The 25,394-nt window shown below is 36.3% G+C and overlaps 1 protein-coding gene across 1 annotated transcript; it reads left to right on the top strand.

The window, feature by feature from the left end:
• Positions 1-324: 324 nt before the first annotated feature.
• Positions 325-20,179, top strand: LOC104505870 (vacuolar protein sorting-associated protein 13B-like; the record flags this gene model as incomplete). Its single annotated transcript, XM_010146616.1, has 6 exons — positions 325-545; positions 5,275-5,481; positions 14,489-14,660; positions 15,716-15,830; positions 18,094-18,224; positions 20,052-20,179. Coding segments are annotated over 6 exons (974 nt in total), but the record flags the coding sequence as incomplete, so codon positions are not given.
• Positions 20,180-25,394: the final 5,215 nt, after the last annotated feature.

Raw genomic sequence — 25,394 nt, 5'->3', positions numbered from 1 at the left:
AGTGGTTTCACGATACTCCTCAGTTTGAGGAAAATCATATAAAGGAAAAAGAATATTCTATGAAGACTACATTGTACACGTTTTTTCACAGGTTGGGGTAAATTCCCAATGGATTTCAATTTTTCCAGTTTAAACAATTTGTTGCTATTTAGATTTCAAGGCATAAAATGGAATTGATGGTTGAATTATATTTGTGAGAGTTTGGGATCAATTTAATGGTTGTTGATTGCACTTGCTGACTTCTAAGGGGATTAAGGATAAGGCCTTTACTCAGCTTTTTAATATGCAATTATTTAACTGTTTTCCCTTCTTTTTAATCATTAGGTGATGCTTTTCCGTGGACGATTAGTTTGAACTATTTCAGTATATATACTCTTCTTGGACAACAGATGACACTTGATTTAGTGGAACCAATGGGCTGTACTTCAACTTTAGCTGTTACTTCACAGAAACTGCTCGCTTCGGGGCCAGAATCCAGACACTCATTTGTTGTCTGCCTCCATGTGGACCTTGAGTCCCTTGAAATAAAATGCTCCAACCCCCAGGTTGGTATGTTTAATTGATTTATGAAAGGAAATTAAAAATAACTTCATTTAAGTGCAATTGTTCTGCATTTTGTTGGAGAGGATCTTTTCTATCTTAATTTTTTTTAACTGGGCCATCAAGATCAAGGTGCTTAGATTAAGATTTGCTTTGAAGCTCACTCAAGTTTTGTAATTTAAACTCTTCTCAAAAGGTAATAGCTATAGTATAAATGCATCTTTTGGTTGATGGAGTGAAATGAATTGCAGATGTACCATTAAATGCTATAGTGCTGTTCTGCTGTCACTGTGGATTCATACATTGAAGTGGATTAAATGGAATTTTTTACCGTATTTTCATAGAAGTAACATTTCTTCAAACATAAAATGTTTTTAGGCAAACAATGATATCCTTTAGTAAAGGGGGGAAAAAAAATATTAATATATGTAAACAAAAGTTACCCCTCATTTATGTTTATTAGAAGGCAAAGATGTTGCTGGATTTTCAGAAAGTGCACCCTTTATTTCACTGACTTGGATGAAGTTTGCTGTTGTTCCAAGTAGAGTAGGTTTTCTATGCAAAATTTTGAGTAATCGTTACTGCAACTTACTACAGCACTTTCCTGACAGTTACAGCATTTCCAGTGGTGCTGGTGAGAGCACTCTTTTGTTCTTGAGAATCGCAAATCTGTTGAAGTCTGAGTAGGTCTCTGCACTTAAGTGCTGTCTGCTTCAGAGTTTTAGCCATGTGTAGGATTTTTCAAACGATGTCATGGACAAAGTTGAATGGTGTTTGCTTCGTTTAATAGAAAGAAAGAGAAAGAACACAAAGGATTATCGTTTTGGTTTATCTGTAGACAGCACGCCATGCTTGTAAAGATTTATATACCTATGGCCTAAGTCTGGGAATACTAAAGCTAAGATGGCTTGTGTGATTTTAATGTTATCCCTTATGTGTACTCATTATTACAGTATGGGTCCCAGTCACGTGCAATTTTTCCCTTGCCTCATTCCAGGTTCTGTGAATGAAACAAATGTTTTAAACTATGTGTTTATTTTATCCTTCACGTGTGGTCTCCTTTCCCATTCACTACCTTCCATCCACGTGATTTCTAACTCATTTGCTATATGCCATTGTCTACTGTACTGGAAGAGCTCACATTCACTGGGAAGAGGGTTGGTAGAGGGAGATGGCACACTGGACATGGCAAAATAAAACTTAAAATTGAGCAGCCTCAACAAGGTCTACTCAGACTTCTAAGGCTGTAAGACAGGTGTGTTTGCACACATAAAGGGTTCTCACTGTGCGACAAATGTGTAAATAGGAAAGGACAAAATTATGATTTTGCTGACAATTTTACATTTTATGTTTGAAATCTGCTGAAAGCTTTACTTTGCAAGTTTGTGGTACTTCCATAACGTTTAATAAATTCATACGGTATAATTTCACAGCCTGTGGAGACCTGCCTTATTCTATACTAGTTTTCATAGAACTGTACAAAAGTCATCTTGATATTGCAGCTCTTCAAAGAATCAGTAAATATTTTGAGATGTTCATGTGGCAAAATGGTTTACATCATTTGGTCTGTACACTGCCAGTGAAATTCCAGCAAATTGTGTGATCATCTCTGAATTTTTTGTTTTTAAATCTCAATTAATCTCATGTCGATATATATAATACATTTACAGTATTAATTTATAAGCAAAATGACATTGTTATAAGTGTAAGCCTTCTCTAAACTTGAGTTGCAAATTAAAATGAAAAACGAAATGGATAAAACACATTTTCAAGCTTTTCTACATAAATGTGATCAAATAATTTATTTTGCAGTCTGCAAGAAAATATTTGCACTGAAATTTTTAAATTGTAGAATTATTTACATGGAGCTTATGAGCGTAGTGAACTGTTAAAATGGAGTTGTACAGTGGAATATCAGACCAAATATTGTTGTCTTAAAGGAAGTCCTTCTAGAGTCTGATAGTACTCATTTACTGAAGTATTATAATGGCCAAAAGAACGAGGACAAATTATTCGAGTTTAGAGAAGGTTCTTGAGCTGCACTTTCTTCCTTGCAGCTGCCTTACTTGTCCTTTCTGTTTTACTTATGCAAAAGGGGAAAAAAATCCCATCGGTCTTCTTTAACCAGATGTTCAAGAACAGAAGATGGAAAACACAATTACATAAACACCATTTGATAGTTATAAATTCACAGTGGACTAACTAGGAAATTTGATTCTTTAGGATGACAGGCTGTATTTTGTCTATAGATGACAGCCTTAAAGTAGGTGATACTTAGTGAATTTGTTAAATGGTAGCAAAGGTGAAATATTTTACTATATGACTATTATGATTTAATAGGAGACCATGTGCTGATGGTCATACCCTTTTAAAATCAGTAGATACTTCCAGTGTGCAAAATTGCGGGATACTGCCTTTTGTTGTAGTTTTTGATTTTGTAGTAATGTGTTAGTGTTAAAGTGTGTTTGAGTATAAAATGCTATAAAATATTGAACTTTATAGATTTTGCCAAGCAGTCAGTAGGGTCTTACAGAATTATATGTGGTTTTCCTGGGGAAGGAGTGGAAGCAGTGAGAGAGGGAAACTTTTCTTCCCAAATACTGGCAAAATTATTCCTATTTTTGTCACACCGTTTTTCTTCTCTTGAACAGAGTGTACTAAAAACTATTATTATTTATTAAATGTTATGCTCAAACGTACTTATAAGGGAGAGAGGTGTAGTATTTACATTAGCTCTTCTAACATAATCAGAAATAGATTTTCAAAACGTTAAGACTACTCACTTGGAAAAGTGCCACCAACAAGAGAAGTAGAAATCTTTCTGGTTTAATGACTAGCAATCAATGGAATAAATTAAGTGTATTAAAAATAATCAAAACCATAACTTCAGCGCTTGATATGAAGTTTTTAGATTTTATTTACATATAGACATATGCCTTCATTTTTGTTTTATTGAGGTTTTATTGTGAGTCTTAGTGTTTTCTACTTTTTTTAACGTATCTCTGTGAAAATCATCTCCATCTAATAAAAATGTGCCTTTTTTCTTGCTGAACTAACCTAAGCAATTTTTTAAAAAAGTCTTTCTCATAACGTATGTAATTATTAGCTTTAATGATTATGACTGTTGCAACTCCAGTAAGATCTAAACTCCTCAGTGTTGGATTAGCTGATGACAGACATCTTTGACAGACATCTTTACCTTGTGTATAAGCCTGTATGTAAACACAAAAGTTGCATCCTTCCTTCTTTTGCCTTATTTTGTGCCTTTATGAACAGTAGCGTAATAAAATTTCTGGAAGCCCTGCTTCATTAACACAAATGTAGCTTAAATTAACCTTTGGTTTCTGGACAAAAAATAATTTGAGGGAGGGGAGGTTGCAAGCATGTATGATTTGGATATGAGGCTGTAGCCTATTAATTTCCTAGAGACTCTTTTGCCAACAAAATGTCAACACCAGTTAATGTTATATTACTCAGTCAATCAGATGGACATTAGTTGATCTGCCTGTGTTACATGGAAGAGACTTGAGAAAACTTAGATATTTGTAATTAGTAATTTAAAGGCTACCAGTGCATATCAGAGTGCAAGACAGACACAAAATGTTTTAAAGCACAACTAAAAAAAAAAAAAAAGTTTTTGCCACATCTAGAATTATGTAGATTGTATGTAGATTGGTCTATATGTGAAGATAAAAAAAAAAGTACTGAGAAGTTTATCCTCTTTCTTTAAGGAAAAATTCTGTCAAAAGAGCATATGACCTGCTCAATGTAAGCCTTGAAACTTCAAAAGAAAATCCATGATGAATTTAAAAGGTTTTTATAAAATTCCAGCTCTTCACCTCTTTAGAAAGGACCGTGGCATGTACTTTGAGACTTCATCGCACACTCTCGCACACAAAATCAAGTACTGTTTTATATCAAATGTAGATTGACAACAGTGTTTTTCTGCATCTGTTCTGCCCACATAAGAAGCCAACTTCATAGAGTAGATGTGTCCTGAGGCTTAAAGTTCTTATAAATATGAGAATTTCCATTTTTTATAATGGCAAGTTGGGTATGGTATCCAGCTGTGGATCTGCTTATATATTGTTTGCAGTTTTCTCTGAGCTTGTTTTATACAGTATATTGCAGTATGTTGTCATACAAATTCTGTGATTAATGCTTATTTACAAAAACTTGTGTAAATATCTTCGTACTGAGTCAAACAATGTGCAAGTTAAACAGTGTGCTTCGGAATATTGAAATGACATATGCCAGGAGACTATTCAGTTTGATAGTGGATATTCTTTCTAAAACACAGAATAGTTTCATATGCTGGATGAGATTATTGTTTTAATACCATTTAAATGAATTATTTTTGCATTGTTACTATTTCATAAAGTTTATATGTTTGCCTTTATTTAGGGGCAGTATGTATACATATGAAATACACTACAAATTACCTTTGTTTAATTGTTGAAATTGATATTAGTGAGTTTTACAAAGCCATGTTATTGGTTATGTTTTTATGAGCTAATTACTGTGTTAAGACAGGGCAGAGATTATTTTTATCAAAATCACTATACTGTAACTGGTGTTAATTATTTTAATTGCAGTGTAGTTTCTTATCAGAACATTATAAATGGTGAGAAGTTCAGTTCTGTTACATTCTAAGCCCTGGTGGAGGACCTTGATGATTTTCCTTCACCTCATTAAGGAAAGCTTCATCTTAAAAAAGGCTTTTTTTTCTTCTAGGTGCAGCTTCTGTATGAACTGGCTGAGATCACAAGTAAAGTTTGGAATAAAATTCAGAGGAAAGGAGTTCTACATCAATCTTCTGTCTATACTGAAACCATGACAGGACCTGCTCCTCCTAGCTCTCCAGTTAAAAGTAGCATTGGTACCGCCCCACCAGATACCAGCACATACAGCCCGTCGGCTGACATTGGGACCACTACAGAGGTAGGCGTTCTTAAAAACACCCCAAACAGTGTCATGTGAGTTCTGATTTACAAGGTGCACTGCGCAATCAAGTAAGAATCGGCAAGAGTAGTAGTGTCCCTGTGGAAAGTAGTTTTGCCCTGATAAACTAAAGAAAAATACTCAGTTTGGTGGGACAAAAGGAAGGAAAGAAAAAAATTAACAAATTGCTGTATTGTTCCTGTTTGGATTACTTCTCTTTGAAGTAAATGAATATGGACTCCTGTCAGAAAATTATGGTTAGTGTTTTCACGTTAAGAAACACAATTCTTTTCAAGTCCAGAATTATTAGAATAGTAACTAGTGTTTTGGAAGTACTTGTTGTGTCCTAAGTAGCTCCCATGGTCAGCCTGTCCTGTTGAAGCCAGACACTATGGTGCTTGAGTCAGTGGAGAGCTGCTGTGTGTAGACTGGATTGACAACCAGGAGCGGTACTGCGGCAGTGAGGACTCCCAAGGCTGGCATTACTGGTCCCCCAGCTGTGTGCTCACCCAGGACTATCCAGCCACTGTTACCCTCCATCTATGAACTACCTCTGGAGCTCAGTTCCTTCCCCAATCCCAGCTGTCCCATGTCCCAGGAGTGCTTTTGTAACTTATGAGGATTTGGGTATGCAGCGTCAGATATAAGAAAGATTGATGTGTTGGGTTTGTGTTGTTGGGGGTTTTGGTAGTGGGTGGCCCCTGTTAGAAGAGTCAAGAAAAGCTCCTGCAGCTCCAAGTCAGACCTGCCTCTGGACATGTCTGAGCCAACCAGCACCTCTGTAATTAACATACTTAAGAGGGGAAAACAAAAAGAGAAGCACCAACCGAAATGAAAACAGCAGAGAGAGAAATAGGAGAGGAGTGGAGTGTGAGAGAGACAACAAGGCAGACACCAAGCTCAGTGCAGAAAGGCATGGAGGAGCAGCACCAGAGTGGAGGTTCCCCTGCCGCCATGGTGAGAGGGCAGGCTGTGCCCCTGCAGCCATGGAGGGTCACAGTGGAGCAGAGACCCCCTGCAGCCCAGGGAGCACCCCACGCTGGAGCAGGTGGCTGTGCCCAAAGAAACCTGTGATTCCGTGGGAAGCCCACGCTGGAGCAGGCTGCTCCTCAAGGACTGGGCCCCACAGAAGGGACTCATGCTGGAGCAGTTTGTGAAGAACTGCAGCCCCAGGGGAAGGACTTACATCAGAGAAATTCAAGGAGGACTGTCTCCTGTGGGAGGGACCCCATGTGAGAGTTTTTAAGATCTGTTTTTTTCTCTCATTATCCTACTCTGATTTGATTGGTAGCAAATTATTTTTTCTTCCCCAAGTCAAGTCTGTTTTGCCTGTGACCATAATGGGTGAGTGATCCCTCCCTCTCAATCCATGAGCCTTTTTCTTATATTTTTTCCTCCCCATTACACCGGGAGGTGGAATGAGTGAGTGGCTGTGTGGTGCTGAGTTGCCATCTGGGCCTGAATTAATTGGTCACTTGGATTTATGTATTTCTGCTTCCTTAGTTTACAGCACTGTGTAACTGCCTGGAAAAATCTGGTACCTGATCTCTGTGTGCACCTAAGACTTTCAAATATTATTTTGAGACATGTGAAGGAGTTCTGCTTCTTTGCCATAGCGAGGAAAGAAGGCTAATTCTTTTGTCAGCGTGAATACAGCATCAAACTTCATCCATGAGTATTGTTAGCTATGAGTCACCAAGGAGCTGATACGGTAGCATGAGTGCTCACAGGGCTCTGTGCAACTGAATAGGCCCAGTATTTGTGCTTTTCTTAGTGCTCCTGTCAGGCTTATTAACTAGAATAACGTGTTGGCCTGTTTGTGCTGCAGGAGAGTATCAAAAATGCATGAGTTGAAGGTAAACCAATGGTATATCATACATATGCAATTATTCATTCTTAACATAAAGCTATTAGAATGCTGAGAGAGTTTCATTCTCAGGATAAACACAACAGTTTTGGGGTCACCCTGTAGAACAGTTCCAGAACACAGGCAAGAACACAGCAGTTTGAAGGAGTATGTAGTCAACAACATTTGGCCAGGATTGCTTTACCCCTGTGTATGGTTTGTATTAATTACCGGTTTTGGAGAAAATGACAGGCATAGGTCAGTGTCATTAGAAGTTGTTTGAGCTAGAGTTTCAGTTCTTTAAGTTCTTTCACTAAAATGTTTCTAGATTATTTTAATACCCTTGGGTTTGGTATATTTCTATGCCTCTGTGATTTCAAATGTGCAAAATTTTGCCATAGACACAGAACTGAAGGTAAGCAGTACTAGTAAGAAAGCAATATGGTCCCAAAAATAGTTATTTTTCACCTACTTATATCAAATTCATTCTCATCAAAATCAGAAACCACCAGCTTTATAAATAACAATTTGGTTTTGACCCTCTCTACAGACAACAGTATTTGGAGTACATGCTGTACTTGGAGCATTCCTTGAAACCGATTCAGTAATTGTTTTAATCCATATGTTACCAAGATTATTTTAGTAATATGGGTCCAAATTCAGTGTTCATATCCTATCCCTTTGCAAAATGCTGTTCATCATTTATTTAATTTTCTTTCTATTCTCAACAAATGTTATACACTAGCTAAACAGATTTTCTCCTGATCTAAATGAGGTTTGGTGAATGAGCCAACAAAGGACAATATTAGAATTTGTGTTCAGTCTTTTCCACTCTGAAGCTAAGACCATAATTTCAAACTTGTTAGAATAGAAAGTTCTTTTAAAACACATGGCATTAATATTGGCTTTTTTTCACAATAGGGGACTTAGAGTTAACATACTGCTTTGAAAGGAGTGTGTCATTGTGCTTAGGCAGGATAAATAAATTAATAAATTGACCATACTCTGAGCATATTATTAAAAATATGGATGAAAAAAATTAAAGCAAGCTACAAATAGGAGGAAACATTTGCATGAAGGCCTAGTTCATGTGACTGAAAGGTTGAGGAATAGAGCTCCATCATCTCCATTCAGACCTTTCAGTTCAAGGTGTTCTGTCTGTGGCTGGGGTAGAAAGGCAGCTCAGAAGAAAGAGCCAGCACATGGGATACTCAAGTTCACCGACAGAAAAGCATACTGAGGCAGGTGTCATTTGTCAGTGGAGACAGTGAGGTGGGAGAACGCGTACATGGCCAAATATTTGAGATTGTAGAAAGTTCTTGATCAGAAGTTGAAAATGAGATTTAGAAGGCTAATTTTTATATCATTGGAAAAAGATTCGAAGTTAATATTTTCGAAGGTAATATTTTTGGTTCTGCAGCTGAGGAAAATCTTATTCCATTTCTGATTAACTGAGTGGGAATACTAGGTGTATTGAGGTGATTAAAATCAAAACAGTATGTGGGATTTAATTAACAGTAAAAGAAGAAAAAGGTAAAGGTTTTGAATTACTGTGGTTGGAAAAAAAAGACTTGGGAATTGAATGGGAATTCAAGCCAGGGGTTAGATTCCTATAAGACTAGTAGCTACAAAAATGCTGTATTTGAGTTTGTGGGTACAATAATTTTTATGAATTTGTGAGTCAGTGTTTATACTTAAAGACCACTTTTGATATCGGTTTTGAGATTTCTTGAAGAAAGTGGTACTGTAAGGTGAAAAGGAACCAATAGTCAGTGGAGGATTCATCAAAATGATTTGGTTGTTATGGGATGTAACATTAAAATTTGTCCTGACCTAGTACTTTCTTGTATTTAAAGACTGATGTTTAAAATAAAAGAAGACTCAAAAAAAAGCAATTATCCCATCACCCTTAGGACTAATTTTATGCCAAGGTACCAGTTGGAGTGAGGTGAATCGCCTAGTAGTATGACCAAATTAAATACATCTAGATGATGTAAACAAAGTAGCAGTTTCCAAACAGATTTTTTTAAAGCCATAGGAAAAATGATCTTAGGCACTCTACCACCATTTTATATCAATGTAGTCATCCCTTTCTATGGATTTTGTTTTCTTTTTAATCTTTTGATGGCCATCAATAAAACTAAATCGCAGTGTTTTGAAGCTATACAATGAACTTTTGCAGAGTGTAACGTGTGAAGTAGCTAAGAACATGGTTTCTGAGACTCTGCACCTTTTTGATGTCTGAGCAAAGTGTAGTACTAAAGAGGTAGGAGAACCACACTTGGCTGACCAGTGAGAAATAATAAGAGGATCATGTGTCGTGGTCTTTTTCAAGCACTCATCAGATACTGGTATAGAAAATCTGAGCCTTGGAGAAGGATTGGTGGTGTTTGGAGGCAAGAAGGCAAAAGTTACCATTAATGCCTCACAGTAATGGTGATTGTAGAAACTGGGATGTCAGGAAAGTTAACCAACTGACAATGAGTGATACTGCATGGAAGCAGAGGATGACTGAAAAAGGCATGAGCTGAGAAGACTGGAGCAGCATTCCATTTTCCTGGGTCTGATTTATCCCTGTCTGTGGTTTTGCTGCTGGTTGGAACTGGACCACTCCTTTCCCTTCCCACAGAGTCTGAATTCCATCAAGAGAGTAATAAAAGCAGATGAGACAGTTATAGTGCGTTCACTCCCTGGCCAGGAGACCGAACACCAACAAAACCTTGCTTGGTTACTGTCTTGTTATTGGCAGGTCTGAAGACAATTTGAAGATATTCAGAGAAATAGAGAAATACTTTTATTTTAATGTCTTTAAATACTATGTACTTAATGGTTTTACATTCTTTATAATGCTAGTATCGATTACTTACGGATGCATATTTGGTCTTTAGACATTTGAAGCTACTTACTCTTGGCCTAGTGTCACTCGCAAAGAAGTCAGTGGGAGCAAATCTAGATTAGTGTTGTTTGATTTGGAATATACCATCCATCTATTGGATCTATTGTAATTTACAATCTATTTGTAAATTAAAGTCTGTTTTCAGACTGTTCTAACAGCAGTGTTTTTAATGAGAGAAACATAAGAGGTGGTACTATATAAAAACTGGGTGCATTAACCACGATTTTACCTGCCATCTATGTATTTTAGTCATTCGTGCTGATCAGCAGCAGTGAAGTATATAGAGTAATTAAACAATAATATGTATTTCTACAGGTTTGACTTCAGGAGAGTTTCCAGAAGTTTACATTTTATTAGAATCTGTATTTTGTCTATATGTTCCTATATTTTTAAATCTTGAAGTTTGTCGAACAAAAAAATACTTCACTGAGATAGGTACATTTTTTTTAAAGTTTAGAGGTTTTACAGTTAATGTGTTATTTTGTTCTGTGGGAGACAAATGATTATTTTTAAAGATTCTTTCAGCTGCAATGGACTTGCTATAAATGAATCGGAAGAAAGCAAACTCTTACAACTGTTTTAATATAAACAGCGAAAGAAGTAATTTGTTTATGTGTTCTGTGGATGATTTATATTTTAAGCTGTGTGTAATTCTTTTCATGCTGACAAGCTGATATTGAACACCACAGTCCGATGTGGATTACGTGGCCTAGCTTCGTGATTTTTCATGTGGGTGGTAGTAAGACAGGGAAACGTGAGGGCGAGGTTTAAGGTACTGGAGGGCTGGAAACAGTTAATCGTTTTTACCATCCCTCCTTTGGAACAGCAAAAGCAAAGGTAGTACAGACTACAACAGGCCACTTGTTACTGTTTACTTAAGTACAAACAGTGGTAGAAGTGTTTAGTCCTTGGGGAAACTCAGTGATTGAGCAAGAACGCAGAAGTTATTTTGATAAGGCGTAGCAGTAGTGTGGCCAAACTATGATCATCCCTGAGCTTTAGGCAGGCCAAGGATGAAGGCCTCATATGTTTGGATCTTCCTGATGAACAAAGATAAATTCTGCTAAGAAAATAAACTCAGTATATTGGTCAATTTGCAACAATTGGTGAAAGAATTAAATTGTATATTTTAGGACTTGGCATGAGAAGTTGTGGGAAAATAGTTCAGGGTTTCTAACTCTGGCTTGATTTTTGTGTAGAACTGGAAACAGAGCAGAAAATTAATGCGTAAACATGTTTAACAATACCACGCTGGGTGCTGAAAATCCAAAATAAAAATTGAAACTGCATGAGAAACAAGGGCACAGTCTCTCTTCTCACTTCAGTTTCTTAGAATTCTTTTTATCAGTGAAAAACTAAGAATTTGAGCTTATTAAAAAAAATATATATATAAAAAAAAAGTCAGCTACTGCAGGCCATCAGTTTTTCAGCCCCTGTGACTCTGCCCAATGGTTCTGGTTACAGTACCATTAACAGAAGGCAAATAAGAAATGCAGTCTCTTCATTTTTCACCTCCCAGAGGAAAGCCATAGAGCAACGTCTGCCTTCAGAGGAGCATCTGTAGTGCTTCTGCCGCTGAGAAGAATGGGCCTGTTCAACTGTTTACATGTGTTTGAAGGGCAGAGAATTTAAATAGCATGTTCACATTGACCTGTTGAAGTAGGGGAAGGGCGGAACCGGTGTCCCAGTATCCCAGTAACCTCTGACGGGAACATGGTGTTGAGCAGCTGGGATGTCTGTTGATAAGCTCTACGTTGGCATAGCTGCAAACAGAAGAGGTTATCGCTGAAGGCCTCAGCTTAATGCAGTTTTAGTGATACTGTCAAGCTAGTTCATCTAAGTGGTAGTGCACACAAGTGACCTGGAACACTGGATGGGAACACAGTAATGCCAATATCGAATTGCAGCACAAAGCTAAGCACGAGTGGGTTGCGGCCCTGGTTAGGACTTGCAGACCCTGTGGTAGAACAAGTTTCAAAACCCTGGCAGTTGCAGGTCCAAGTGTCTGACCCCCAACTCAGGCTGCCTCTGGCTGTGTCCAGAAGTTCACAATTCCTTTATTTTTGATAACGTTTTTTACATCGACATCTTCCATTTGACTCCTAGAAATTCAAGTCCTGGTTTTCCTTTTCAGCTTCACTTCCAGAAATACATGCATGTGTAGGCCTTAGTTGTGCATTCCCTAAATGAAGTTTTGTTCTCCAGCTACACAATTATGTGCTACACAATTTCAATAGGATTTAATAAAGCCACCTCACATACTACAGAAATTAAAGTATGAGAAACATCTGGAAATCAGACAAGCATAAGCACAAACAACATTCGAATGATGCCAGCAAAAGCTTAGCTCCAGCAATGGTAACAGAAATTGTAAGCACCTTGGCCTCTTTTCTTCACCTCTAATTTTTTTGGTTATACCATATCAGTTACACAGATTATTACATTTTGTATTTAGAAAAGGAGGAAGCAGTTTCTAATGATAAATCTGGGCCTGTACTGTAACTCTGTTTTTTTGTAAACTTCAGAGATACAACAGGGTTTCCTGCTTTTTAATTTGATTGCACATTCTGGGTTCAATTGATTTTTGTGTATGTCTGGGGTTATGCTACATGAATGCAGTTCTTAAAGATCTCAGAAATAGTGTTATAAGTAACCTTATGCCAAAATTATCAACTGGCTGGTTCTGAGAGGCATAGTACATCATTTAATATCTTAAAAAACATAAGTTTAAATGAAAGTGTGGGAAAATGATAGCCAGTGTTTTCTACACAACAGTTATCTATATATTCAAACCACTAAACAAAAACAGCTCTCTGTGAAGAAAAAAAAAAGTTGACAAACTGCATGCAACACATTAAATTATGAAAATAAAAGAACCTAATTATAAAATTCAAAACTTGCCACGGTGGCAGTATGTATTTACTGCTAACTGTAGCCCTTTAATTCAATTTACTATTGTTTTCTTCTTTTTTTTTAATGATTAAAAATGTAGAGACCTGCCAAAATTTTAGAACAAAGATGATTTTCATACAAAAAGCATTTTGGAACATGTCCAGTGGGAGAGTGAGGGTGTGTATGGAGGACAGGGAGAAGACTGTCTCTCTTTCCCAATCCATCCATCACAGTCTGTAAGTTACAGTTTGGCAAATGAAAGTGTCAATACACTTTTGCTTTCCTTTTTTGCTTGAAAAATGAAGAAAACTTGCAGTGCTTGGTGGAGATGCAAGTGGATTTTTAGTGGGTTCTGACTGACATCAGTGACTTGTGTGTCCATTGCGTTCAGTTTAAGAGCCTGTAAATGCTTGGACCTGATGAGCAATTCTATGTTGGTATCTTTCCTTTCCTATTTGGAGACAGTAAGTTCCAGCAAAGGAGCAGGATTAAGTCCTGTGGCTGGTAAATATTTTAGTTTTGCCATTAGGAGTTATCAGAACATGCCTGCAGGACTCTAATAAGCCCTCATAACAGGATTTTCAGTATAGTTTTCATTTGTTGTGTTCTTTTCCTAAAAACATTAACGTTTGTGACATCTTTGTCAAGCACTTAATGTTTTAGGGAATGAATGGAGATGGCACTGCTGGCACAGAAGCTTCTACAAGCTCATTTGTCAACAGATTGTATATTTAAGAATATCTCAAGTGACAATCTCCTGGTTTAAATAACAGAAATATTTTAAAAGTGGCAACTAAAATGTTTCCAATTCTTACAAAAAAGCTATTATTTTGTGAAATTACTTTCCCAAACCATTACAGGGAAGCAAAAGAAGAGGAAAAAACCCAACCCCAAACCCAGTGTGTATGTAGTATAGAAGTGTTATGGCCATATTGGGTGGCTTTACATTTGGCATCTCTTACTCTTACTTCCTTTGCCTTTGAGATATGCACAAGCCTGGTTATCACCTTTCCCATTGCATCTAGAATATTCCTATCAGTCTGTCATTAGAGTATTCCTATCAGTATTTCATTAGAGTAGTTAATGAGGAAGGGTCACTATGCCAAGTGGAATCAAGTCATAGAACCTTACAGTTTTACCATATAATCTTTGCCAAAGTCTGATTTTATTACCTAAGAAAATAGAATATTTTCTGTTTCTAGAAGGGAATATATTTTGTTGGAGATTTCTTCCTGATGTTAAAAAATGGCTTAATTCAAATATACTGTCAGTGAATCTGTATTTCCATGTATATGATTTGGGCATCTACATCACTCTAGATGAAAAAAAAGAGGAGTGGTGAAACCCCTTTATTTTTCTCATCTGTTTCATAGGGTGATTCTCTTCAAGGTGGTGATGATTCTCCGTTCTCAGACTCCATTACCTTGGAACAAACAACAAGCAATATCGGAGTCTCAAGTGGACGTGTCAGCCTATGGATGCAGTGGATGTTGCCAAAAATTACTATAAAATTGTTTGCTCCTGATCCTAGAAATAATGGTACAGGTATTAACAGTTTTTCCCTTAATATACTATTTTAAATTCCATACCTTATTTTACAGCACAGTATTAGCTATTCAGAGCATTTATCAACAATATTAAACACTGCAATGCAGAAATAATGGGTTTGATCTATATTTTAAGCTAGAGTGACAAGCTGTAGCTAAGCTAGTGCATTTAATCAGAAATTCGGGTTGTTCTTTGGAATCAACTTCCTTTTCTGTGTGGAAAGATGATTATATTAAATTGGAAATAAGTTGGTTATTTTACATAATAGAATGCTGCATTTATTGCCCCAGAAGCAGTCTAGTTTCATTTTGATATGATTTAGTAGTATGCTTTGTGTATGTCCATTTATAGACATGTAGTTTTTAATTAATAATTTCAAATTCAACCTAATCATCATAGTATAATCCTTCCAGTCATAGGAATTTTAATATGGAGTTCAACATAAAAGTTTCTTATCAAAAGAGAGATATGTGTGGTACACAGCCTCTCTTCTTTCTTTTTTAGTTTAAAGTTGTATTATTATCTGGACAGTAGTTGTTTGAAAGGAGCTTGGATTCCATAAATGTACCACAGGACTTCAAACTTCTGTTGTTGTTGTTAGGAAACACTGCTGCGTAGCAATTAGCATTTTACTCACAGAAATGTGAAAAAATAAGGAGACTAATGATTAAAGCTAATTTTGATGGACATGTACTTGAACCTTTGCTTTTAAAAAACTAATTACATGAGAGAAACAAATCTCAAGTATTTTTAGAGTAAATATGTTGACAAATACTTTTTTACTTTTACTTTTTTTTTTTAAGAATTACACTATGAACCCCTGAACTAAACCACTGTATATAAATCACTCTACACATGTAGATAAAAAAAAGTTTGGATTCTAGGACTTCTTCTGGTTCCTATCTGTGTGACACTTAAATTAAAAATTGGTTTATGAAAAAACCCTTGAGTAGAAGTAGCATGACTCTGTTACAAAATGTAGTGTCTTAGATATATTTCTTGCAAGTTTCGGATTAATAACTAATATTTTTTATTTTCTTTGACTGCTGCAGAAGTTTGTGTTGTCAGTGAATTAGAAGATCTCAGTGCCTCAGTGGATATGCAGGATGTCTATACCAAAATCAAATGTAAAATAGAAAGCTTCAATATTGACCATTACAGAAACAGGTAATTCCTGGGAGTTATTCTGCTTTAATTTCAGGCTGAAAGAAAAAGGCGCATGGGCTTATTAACTTAAATTCACAGTAATTGTTCAGTTTCACTGAAACTATTTTAACCGCTTAAGTAATAAAATTCAGAATTACATTTTCTCAATATTATATCTGATTCCAAAGAAATACACAGAACTATTACAAATCAGGAGAGCGTTATTTCACATTTACTGCTTGTTGGTCCATTGGACAAAAAGCATTGATTTTAACTAACATTTGAATGGGAAATACCTTAAATATTGCTTCATGATGTGTTAGCAAGTGCCATTATTTAACGATTTAACCTTAGATATTAAAAAGTAGTTTCTAAAATAATAGAGCGATTGCTTGTGCTATGGCTTAGCAACACTGTAATGCAGGAAACTAAGGTGATTTTCTGTTTGTGTGACATGGCATAGAGTTATGCAGACACTACCATGTGAAACCGGTAATTAATGTCGACCTGTATATCATCAATATTATGTACATTTTGAGTAGGTAGGGAGGTCTACTGTATGTCTTGCAACTTCAACGAGTCTTGATGGTTGAATAGTTTGCTGCCCCAGTGTGACTGCGTCCATCTTGCACCCAGACGCACGGTTCTGTAGAGACTGTGTGTGCCACCTTCTAGCTCGTATTGGCCATGAACACGCTGGTTTTGACAAAGTAAGAGAGCCTATGTAGTCTTTGTTCACGTCTGGGTTGGTGTTTGCTTTTACAGATCAACAGATTCTGTTATGGGAGACAGAAATTAAGAAAAAATCGAATAGTAGTTGTGTTACTGCCTGACAATTTCAGAACATTTTTTGGCATTGAAAATTACAAACATATTTAGGAGCACAAGTAATTTTGACTTGGGAGCCAAAGACTGCAGGGTCCTATTGAACACTTGATGTTCCCTGTGTAAAATAGAAAGGACATTTAATATCAACTGGTGAAATTAGCAGCATTTCTGAAGCTTTTTTCTGATGAGCTATCTAAAAAAGGAAATTTTGAATTCCCATTCTTTTGCCTAAGTTACAAATGCAGTTATTGTTTGTTCATATTGTAATATTTGATAATCAAAATTTCTACTTTCAACTGTAAGTAGACATAAATCTTTAAAATGCTTTGGGATCCCAGTAACTAGTTTCTCTTAACAAGATTCTTTGTCCACAGATTCCATGAAAACTTGAGAGAAGGTACTTCACTCCCAGTAGCCTAATGCCCCATCAGAAATGTTTTTGGCTTCAGGGTGTTCTTGTTTGCTAAGGTTATATGGAGGCTTTAAAAAAAAAAAAAAAAAAGAAAAAAGTTATTCCATCTAACAAAATTGTTACTGTTCTCATTTATGTTTTGTAATCTCTGGACAGTACCTTTCTCTACCTTTAAATCTCTGTGGACTAAATCCAAAAGCAGAGAATAGATAAGGTGAACATTCTGTCTTCCAGGCCAGGGGGAGACTGGGAGTCAGCACATTTTGAAGGAATATTTCTACAATGCACAGAAAAGCTTTTGGTGAGATTTCTTGAGTAAACTAAGGTGCTTACCTGAATAATGCTTCTTAATCAACTCTTGTCTATGTTAAAAAGAATGATTACAAGAACTGTAGTACAAAGCACATTTTAATACCCAATATTTTTTCTAAATACTACTGTGATTTTGTAACATATATGAGTACAACTTTTCAGTCACGGTTTCTTGGTTCTTGTAATCATCCTCCTTCTCATCCTAATAAAGCTGTCTGCTGAAAATCCAGAGGTAAGTCCTTTTTCTGTATGCAGGACTTCACTACACTTTCATTCTCAGGTGTCTCGACCTCTTGCTGTAGGTTGTCCTTTCACATAAAATTTTAAAATGTTTAGGGTTTGGGGTTTTTTTGTACCAGCATTTTTCTTGATTTGATTGAATTTCAGCTTTTTAGGAAAAGGTATGCCATAGGCTTTATCTTGCAGTTATGTAGAATCATGGAAGTTTAACATAACTTTCTCTTGCTTACAGCAATTCTTTTTTTTTTTCTTTTTGTCTTCCCCTCTTCCATGCCTCGTTCATTACTTCAAGCCTTGGGGAAGATTCTTGGTGTCTGGGGCAATATGGAGGTGTGTTCCTTTCCTGTACTGACAAGCTGAACAGACGTACCTTGTTGGTTCGACCCGTCAGCAAGCAGGACCCAGTTTAACATAACTTTCTCTTGCTTACAGCAATTCTTTTTTTTTTTCTTTTTGTCTTCCCCTCTTCCATGCCTCGTTCATTACTTCAAGCCTTGGGGAAGATTCTTGGTGTCTGGGGCAATATGGAGGTGTGTTCCTTTCCTGTACTGACAAGCTGAACAGACGTACCTTGTTGGTTCGACCCGTCAGCAAGCAGGACCCTTTCAGTTTTTTTTCCCTCTGTAAGAGTCTTTTTAAAAATTTTTACTACAGAACTTCCACTAACAAATCCCAGTTAGAGTTAAAAAAATAATTAATCTCAAATGGCTTTAGTTTCTTGTCATCTAAATTATTTTTTTCTGAATATATTTATTGCTTATATTGATTATATTAGCTGTGTTATTTCCCTGTTATATTTTAGTAATAGTTTTCAGTAATTTTTCAGTAGATACGGTTATGGGGGTTGCTGCTTCACAATAAGTACATACCAGCAGTCCGCTGAAGTCCATGGTATTCATTTATATGAAAAGTGAGCACATGAAGTAAGGTTTGGAGACCAAATATATAAAAGCCGGTTCTGAACACATTTTGTTCATGGAATTCTGACATCTACTTAAGCATATAAGTACTCTGCATTACTGCAATATATCTTTATGAAAGCTTTTTAAATTACTTCTTATAATTATGATGATGCAACAATTAACTATTTAATATTTGAGTCTTTCTTTTGAATGCTTGCAAAATTACTTGCTGATTCAGAATATCTCATGTGAGATATTTAACCCCTTTTTTCCTTGGCTGTTTATCCCTGAAAGACTTTATATGTTATGACATTGGGCTCTTTATCTTCACAAATGTATGGCTGTATAGAATGTTTTTATGTTAGTGTAAGTTCTGTATGGTCTGATTTATTTTCATCATGAATATTGATTGGTAATACTTTATCTTACTCTGTTTCTTTCAGTTCTTTTAAGAGATTGGTTTACTAATTTGTTATAATTCCCTTAATCATAAAGTTTCCAGTTTTTCAGCGTTTAAGCTGTGTATCCTGTTTATTTAAGAAAGAGATGTTCTTCTATTAACAAGGTTTAAATTACATTAAATTGTTCTTAAATTTAAGATGCTGAGAGAAGCAACTGCTTGCAAAATGTAGTTGCTTTCATTTGGGCTCACATGATTAAAGCTAATATTTAAACAGTATCATAGAATTCTATCAAAATGTTTATTTCAATGTTAAATTAATTGTTTTTCCAATTGTTATTTTTACATTTTTCACTCACAAACAGTGAATGCCTGAAAGACTTTCAAAGGTATTAGGAAAACTGTACCTTACATCTTCTGGTAGCTAAACAGAAGATGTTTTCTTATCTTTATCTGGGGAAACCTTTTGTTTTGTTATCTTTATCTGGGGAATGTCCTTCTAAGTGAAGGAATCTACTGCTTCTGAAGTGCAGTGCAGTGTGTCTTTATTTAAATGATATGCTTTAGCACGTGGCACAGCTATTCTCTTTAAATACTCAAAGGCGATAAGGGCAAAACCATCTCAGTTCATGTTTAGGTAACTGTGGGTGATTTATACACCCGTGTTTGGAAGGAATGAAGCTATCTCAGCACCCAAGCATTATTTTATCACCCGTGTTGTTTGCATGTACAAAAGGAACGATGCAAGGGAGTAAGGTCTGCTTTGTCAGATGTCTAAAATGGTGAAATCAAAATATTTAACTGTGAAAAAAATATCAGAAAACGTTTGGTAAATTTAGACTCTTGAATATATGGTATTTTCTTCGGCTGATTGGATTTGAATTTCATACAGCATGATCAGAAAAAATTGTTCAGCAACTCATAGTTTTAGCTGACACAACACAGGGAAGGATGGACACACTGTGACAAACTGTCCATTCGAACAAATGAAGGAAATTTTCTGTACTATTCAGTGACAGCGGAAGGCTGTTAGAAAACATAGAACCCTAAACATCCCAACCGACAGTGAATATGGCAGTTGATGGATGTTACATGTGTACAATTTTGCAGCAGTTTGGTTTGTTGGTTTTCTTTTTCCCTTGAAACAGACAACTGCAAAACTTTTAGATGGCTCGCACCAACAACATGGATTTCTTTCTCTCACGTACACCAAAGCTGTGACAAAAAACGTGCGGCACAAACTGATATCAAGAAACGAACGAAGAACATTCCATAAGCTATCAGAAGGTCACACTGATGGTTCTCCTCACTTTCTTCATGAGATCCTTCTCTCTGCTCAGGCCTTTGATGTGGTCCTCTGTTTTCCTTTGCTTAATGCGATTGCAAGCATCTTTCAAGCCAGGTTGCCAAGGAGTCAAAAGGAGAAAAGAAAATCACCAGGCCAACCTATGAGGACTCATGCTCTAACTTCCCGCAACCTGCCTCTGATTTATATCAACACTGGTGTAATAAGAGTCTTCTTTCCCAAAAATGAGGAAGATCGTCATACTGCAGAAGGTAGAGTATTTTAAGAGATTTTTTGCTGTTTAATATTGGAGTCAAATACTCTAACTTAGTAAAATTGCTAACCATTGCCTTTAGTTTTAAGGGTCAGTTAGAAAGAAATCTAACATTCATGCTGCTTCTCTGCAGATTTACGTAGAAGTTTTTTAGGTATTTATTTCATCTTTGCTTTTCCATTACCTATAGAGTTTGCATTTAAGATATGATTATAAAAAAAACTAGTCAAGAACTGTGGAAAGAGAACCCAGTTCTGCAGTGGTGATTCTTGTGTCGGCTCTCATTACGCTGACATCGGTTCAGTCTTCTGTGGACTCCTGTTCAAGTGATAGAGTCTAAGCAAGCAACCTTAGCTCCTGTGGAAATCAGCACCTTGAAAATCATGCAATGGTGGAGGAAGTAGATATTTTAGTTCACTTTGTCCGAAGTTATTAAGAATGTACATTGTGATTGACGCCCAACAGATGATACAGTTTATCATTTATTTAGTACGTCTTAGTGGAAGCTATTCAGAGTCCTTTATTATGTAGGAGGCTTTCAGGTGTTTACAGCTGTGGATAGCGTAAACTGTTCTTTCAAACAACAGTAAGTAGCCATCTGATCTGTGGATAATACTTCTTTCTGTAAGAAATTCTTTTCCCTTCATACGTAAAATATATTTATATCCCTATTACAGTCTTTATATATAAAAAAGAGAGATGGTGACACTAAAATTACACATTGTAAGAGCTAGTGGGAATGTGATCACTTCCATTACCAACAATTCTTCTAGAGTTTCTAAAAAAAAAAAAAAAAAAAAAAATTTGTTTTACTGCTATTATATGTTCACATAAGTCCTATAGGTATGAGGTTTTTTACCATTATATTACAACAGCACACAATATAGTCCTACGAGTATAGTCTTTAAATTTTTTCTCATAACCTAACTGCCAGAAGTGCAGACAGTGAGAATTTACATAGATAATTTTTTTGCCAGCATCCTTTACAATTACCCAACTGGGAATGCTGAAAACACAGGAAGATAAAATTAGACTGGCTGTGTTGGCAAGAAAGAATTATGATTCTGTTTGGAAGGGAGTTCCAGGGCATGCTGTCAAGGAAATCTTTTTTCCAAAGTATGTTTTTGTAGCTCTGTAGCTGTATACTTCATTAAAAAGGAATTATAAAAAACTTTGTCTTGTTGCTATCCCTTGCTTGAAAAAGCATGCAATGAACAGAATTGCCATGGTTAAGCATGGATGTAGGAAGAAAAACTATGTATGCTTTTAAAGAATAATGCTAAAGATTAGCTTTGCTAAATTAATAAGAAAGCCAGCTAACCTCTTCCACTGGAAAATTCTGAAATATCCTAGAATCACGGAATTGTTTAGGTTGGAAAAGACCTTTAAGGTAATCAAGTCCAACCGTACCATTCTCCATTCACTTCTTCATTCACCCCAGATTTTCCCAAACTCTTGTCTGTTTCTGAATGTGGATAAATTGCTTCTTTCTTCTACTGATGTCTCCAAGAACAATAGAAATCAGAAACAATAATAAGGATTAAGATTTGACCCAGATTACTGGTGTGCTAGGTCAGAAGAGTGTTATATGTTGTGGAGATCTGCTCCCATAAGACCTCATTCATCATTTATTAAGAGAGATTTTTAATCCAATGAGATTTGAGTGTTTCGGGTTGTGATCACTTCAGTAAAAGTAGAAAAACAAGGATCTCAGTTTCTCTTGTAGTTAATCATCTGCTGTTCATACCTTGCACCTAATGATAGCGACCTAAACTATACTTCACACACAAAACACACGTAATTGTGACTTTACATATGGAAATATTGTGTTGTTTATTTGTGCAGTCCAAAACCAAACTTGCACTGTGAACTGTGGTACACAAACACTACAAAATAATCAAAATAATGATTTTTCTCCCAAGGAATTTACATATACACATGGATGAGTATACCCACACAGTTTTATAACATTTTAGTTTTGTGGGTTTTTTGCAGCAGCACCAGATTAACATTTCTTGTTGTAGTAGACTTGAGGGCAGCATCCTATCGTAGGCGATAAGCAATGCTGTTTTCCCTCAGAGTTCTTGTTAATGCCTCAGGTGGCGTTTCAACCTCTGGCTAGCAGCCCTCACTTACTTAGTGATGAAGTAAAGACAACTGAATACATGAAAGCAATATAACAAACAGAAATAAGAAATATTGCATAGCAGAACACTAAATAAAAATTGTAAATTGCAAAATAAATTACAAGAAGGTGGTAAAGACTGGGAATATCCGCATCTGGCTGGTTTGTGGACAATAGGAACTTTTTTTAATATGTACTAGGAGCAAAATATCAGGAATCACTAGAAAGAATATGATAAATTTGTTGATGGTGAAAAAGAAAAGGCAGCATACTGAATAAACGTATGTCCTGCATTTGTAGAAGTGATATATTCTTGTCACATGAGCATGACTCCCTACTTTGAAGTCTGCCATAACATATGGTCTGTAACATCCTCCTTGCTAACTATTGAAGAGTTTCAGATCAGTTAGACCGAGTAACTTGTGCTCGGGGATTTTAGTCTTCTGAGGCTAATTTTTAACACACCTTGGAAGAGCAGGTTTTGGACAGCTGAAGGTGTATCTGGTAAAATGAAAAGTGTGGTGTTCAAATAAAATTAAGACAAGAAGTTTTATTGCTCTTCCTCAGATTATGTATAGAAAAAAATTTATTACAGGATTCAGTTAATAAACAATTACATATTTGTTACACAAGAATACATATGGTTTTATGGAAACTATTCTTGTTAAACATATCTGATTTCCATTCACCATTATGGTTAAAATTCTAAGTTGATAAAATGTTTGCAAAGATTTGGTATGCTTAGACTTTTGTAAGGAGTTCGACATTGCGTCCATTGGTATTCAAATTTAAATACATCCAAGATATCTGTGGAAATGTTAAATGAATTAAAAATGGCTGAGTAGAAGTCTAGAAAAAATAGTCAGCTGGGAATAATAAGTGAAATTGGTACTTAGTAATCTGAAAGTGAATAGAAAACCATTTCTGCTAGCATCAGTGTACGTTGCAAAGAATTTCCTGAGGAAAATAATGTTAAGGACCGTAGGCCATGCATCTGGGTCACTGCTTACCTCACTGCTTGTAGAAAGTATACTGCATCTTCTGAAGTTATGTAATAAGGAAAAAATTATGTAGACTCTATCTTCTGGACTGGAGAGACTATCCTGGGAAATAGTGGCTGAAAACACTTAAGGGTCACAGTAGACTTAGTGAAAAGAAATCAGGGCACTAGCTGTACTTCTGCATATGGCAGATGATGGAATATCATGTCCAATTTTGTTTTCTGTTGTAAAAATGAGAATTGATAAAACTGGAGAAGGTGCTGAAAAGCACCACAAATGTTAATCAAGTGCTGCAGAGGTTACAAGGAAGGATTAAAAGAGCATAATGTGTTTCCCTCAGCAACAAGAAGATTGAGATGGGTGGGTGAAACCAAGGGAGGTTGTGAACAACACTGTTACACTTGGTTCTGAAGTTTTGCCTAGATTATATTTATATTGTGTAGCTCAGTCTTTTTTCCCCTCAAATTTTTAAATACTTGCAGTGACTGTGATTGTTTACTGTAATATCTCCATATTTTCTAAAGCTAATGGAAGAATTCATGGGTTTATGAATGAAGATACGACTTTGTCATCCTAAATCATGACTCGGATTACCACTCATTACAAACCAGCTGAAAATACCAATGCCTGTAATTCTTTCTGATTTAAGATTGACTTAATTCCTTGACTTATAGGAAGCTGTACACAAAAGAACCATGCCCAGCCTTGGAAAAAAAATAAAATCCTAAAATGCTTACATAACAGACACCATGATGAGTAGTCCTGTGTTTATTCTGCTTTGTAAAGTGTCAGAGACAAATTAAAATTCTTAACCTAAGACATGTTTTATTAAGAACTACTTCTCAGAATAAGGCATTTGCCACCTAATTAAGTTGCAATTGCAGTCCAAAGTATAATTAATACGTTCTCTTTCTTACGTGAGTATCAGACCAAAAAGAAAAAATCACCTTAAGAGTACAGCGGCAGGAATCCTAACACTTAGTACCACGCCTTACTTATTTTTTGATCTAAAAGTTGAAAATATCATTCAGGACTTAGTCACAAACAGGATTTTGTTAACTTTTGTACCTTAGTTCTGGCAACCAGACCATCTGTGTATGGTTTTCTCTGCTTTGGGGGACTAAAGGGTTTGGCTTTGCTGTTGCAGTAATGAGGTTCCTGTAAGCCAATCCCTTGTCTTCCGATTGAGTTGTGCATCGGAACTTGTGTTGCCACTCCGACGCATGTTTACTGTGGTATTCCCTGGGATTGTTTCAAAATAGCGTGTTAGAGTTTCTGTGAATTCTGTCATTTCTTACATACGTGTATTGTTAAACAGATACATGTGTATAGCTGCAACGCATGGTGTTGTGTCCACCAAGGCATTAATGGCTCTTTAGAAACCATTTCTTAAACTCTGTTTTTGCGGGTTCTTCCCACACCAAGAACTTCACTCTTCAGTAACGTATTTAAGCTCTGTTCGGCTCCTGTCGTTTTGTTTTCAGAACTCATATACATGAGTGTCTTGCAGGATTTCCTTGGACGTGGGAGCAAGCGTGAGGTCGTTCAGTCCTTGTTCCGTGTTCTTGCTGGTGTTGTAGTGAACCGTGTCCCTTCAGATGATAAACTCTTGAGCTTGCATCACATGTTCTCAGGAGCTTCCTAGTTACTGTGAAAGCTTCTGAGCAGAAGCTTATCCAGATGCTTTGTGTATGTCTGTGTCTGCTGAGGAGGAGATGCAGCAGACTGTCTTTTCCTGTAAGGAAACTTCACAGACTTTGTTTACTACAAGAAATGTGGTGCTGGTTTTTTTCTGGGCAGAACTTT

The sequence above is a fragment of the Eurypyga helias genome, unplaced genomic scaffold, assembly GCF_000690775.1.
Source record: "Eurypyga helias isolate BGI_N326 unplaced genomic scaffold, ASM69077v1 scaffold1242, whole genome shotgun sequence".
In the NCBI taxonomy this organism is placed as follows: domain Eukaryota; kingdom Metazoa; phylum Chordata; class Aves; order Eurypygiformes; family Eurypygidae; genus Eurypyga; species Eurypyga helias.
This window is presented reverse-complemented; position numbering and strand designations above follow the sequence as displayed.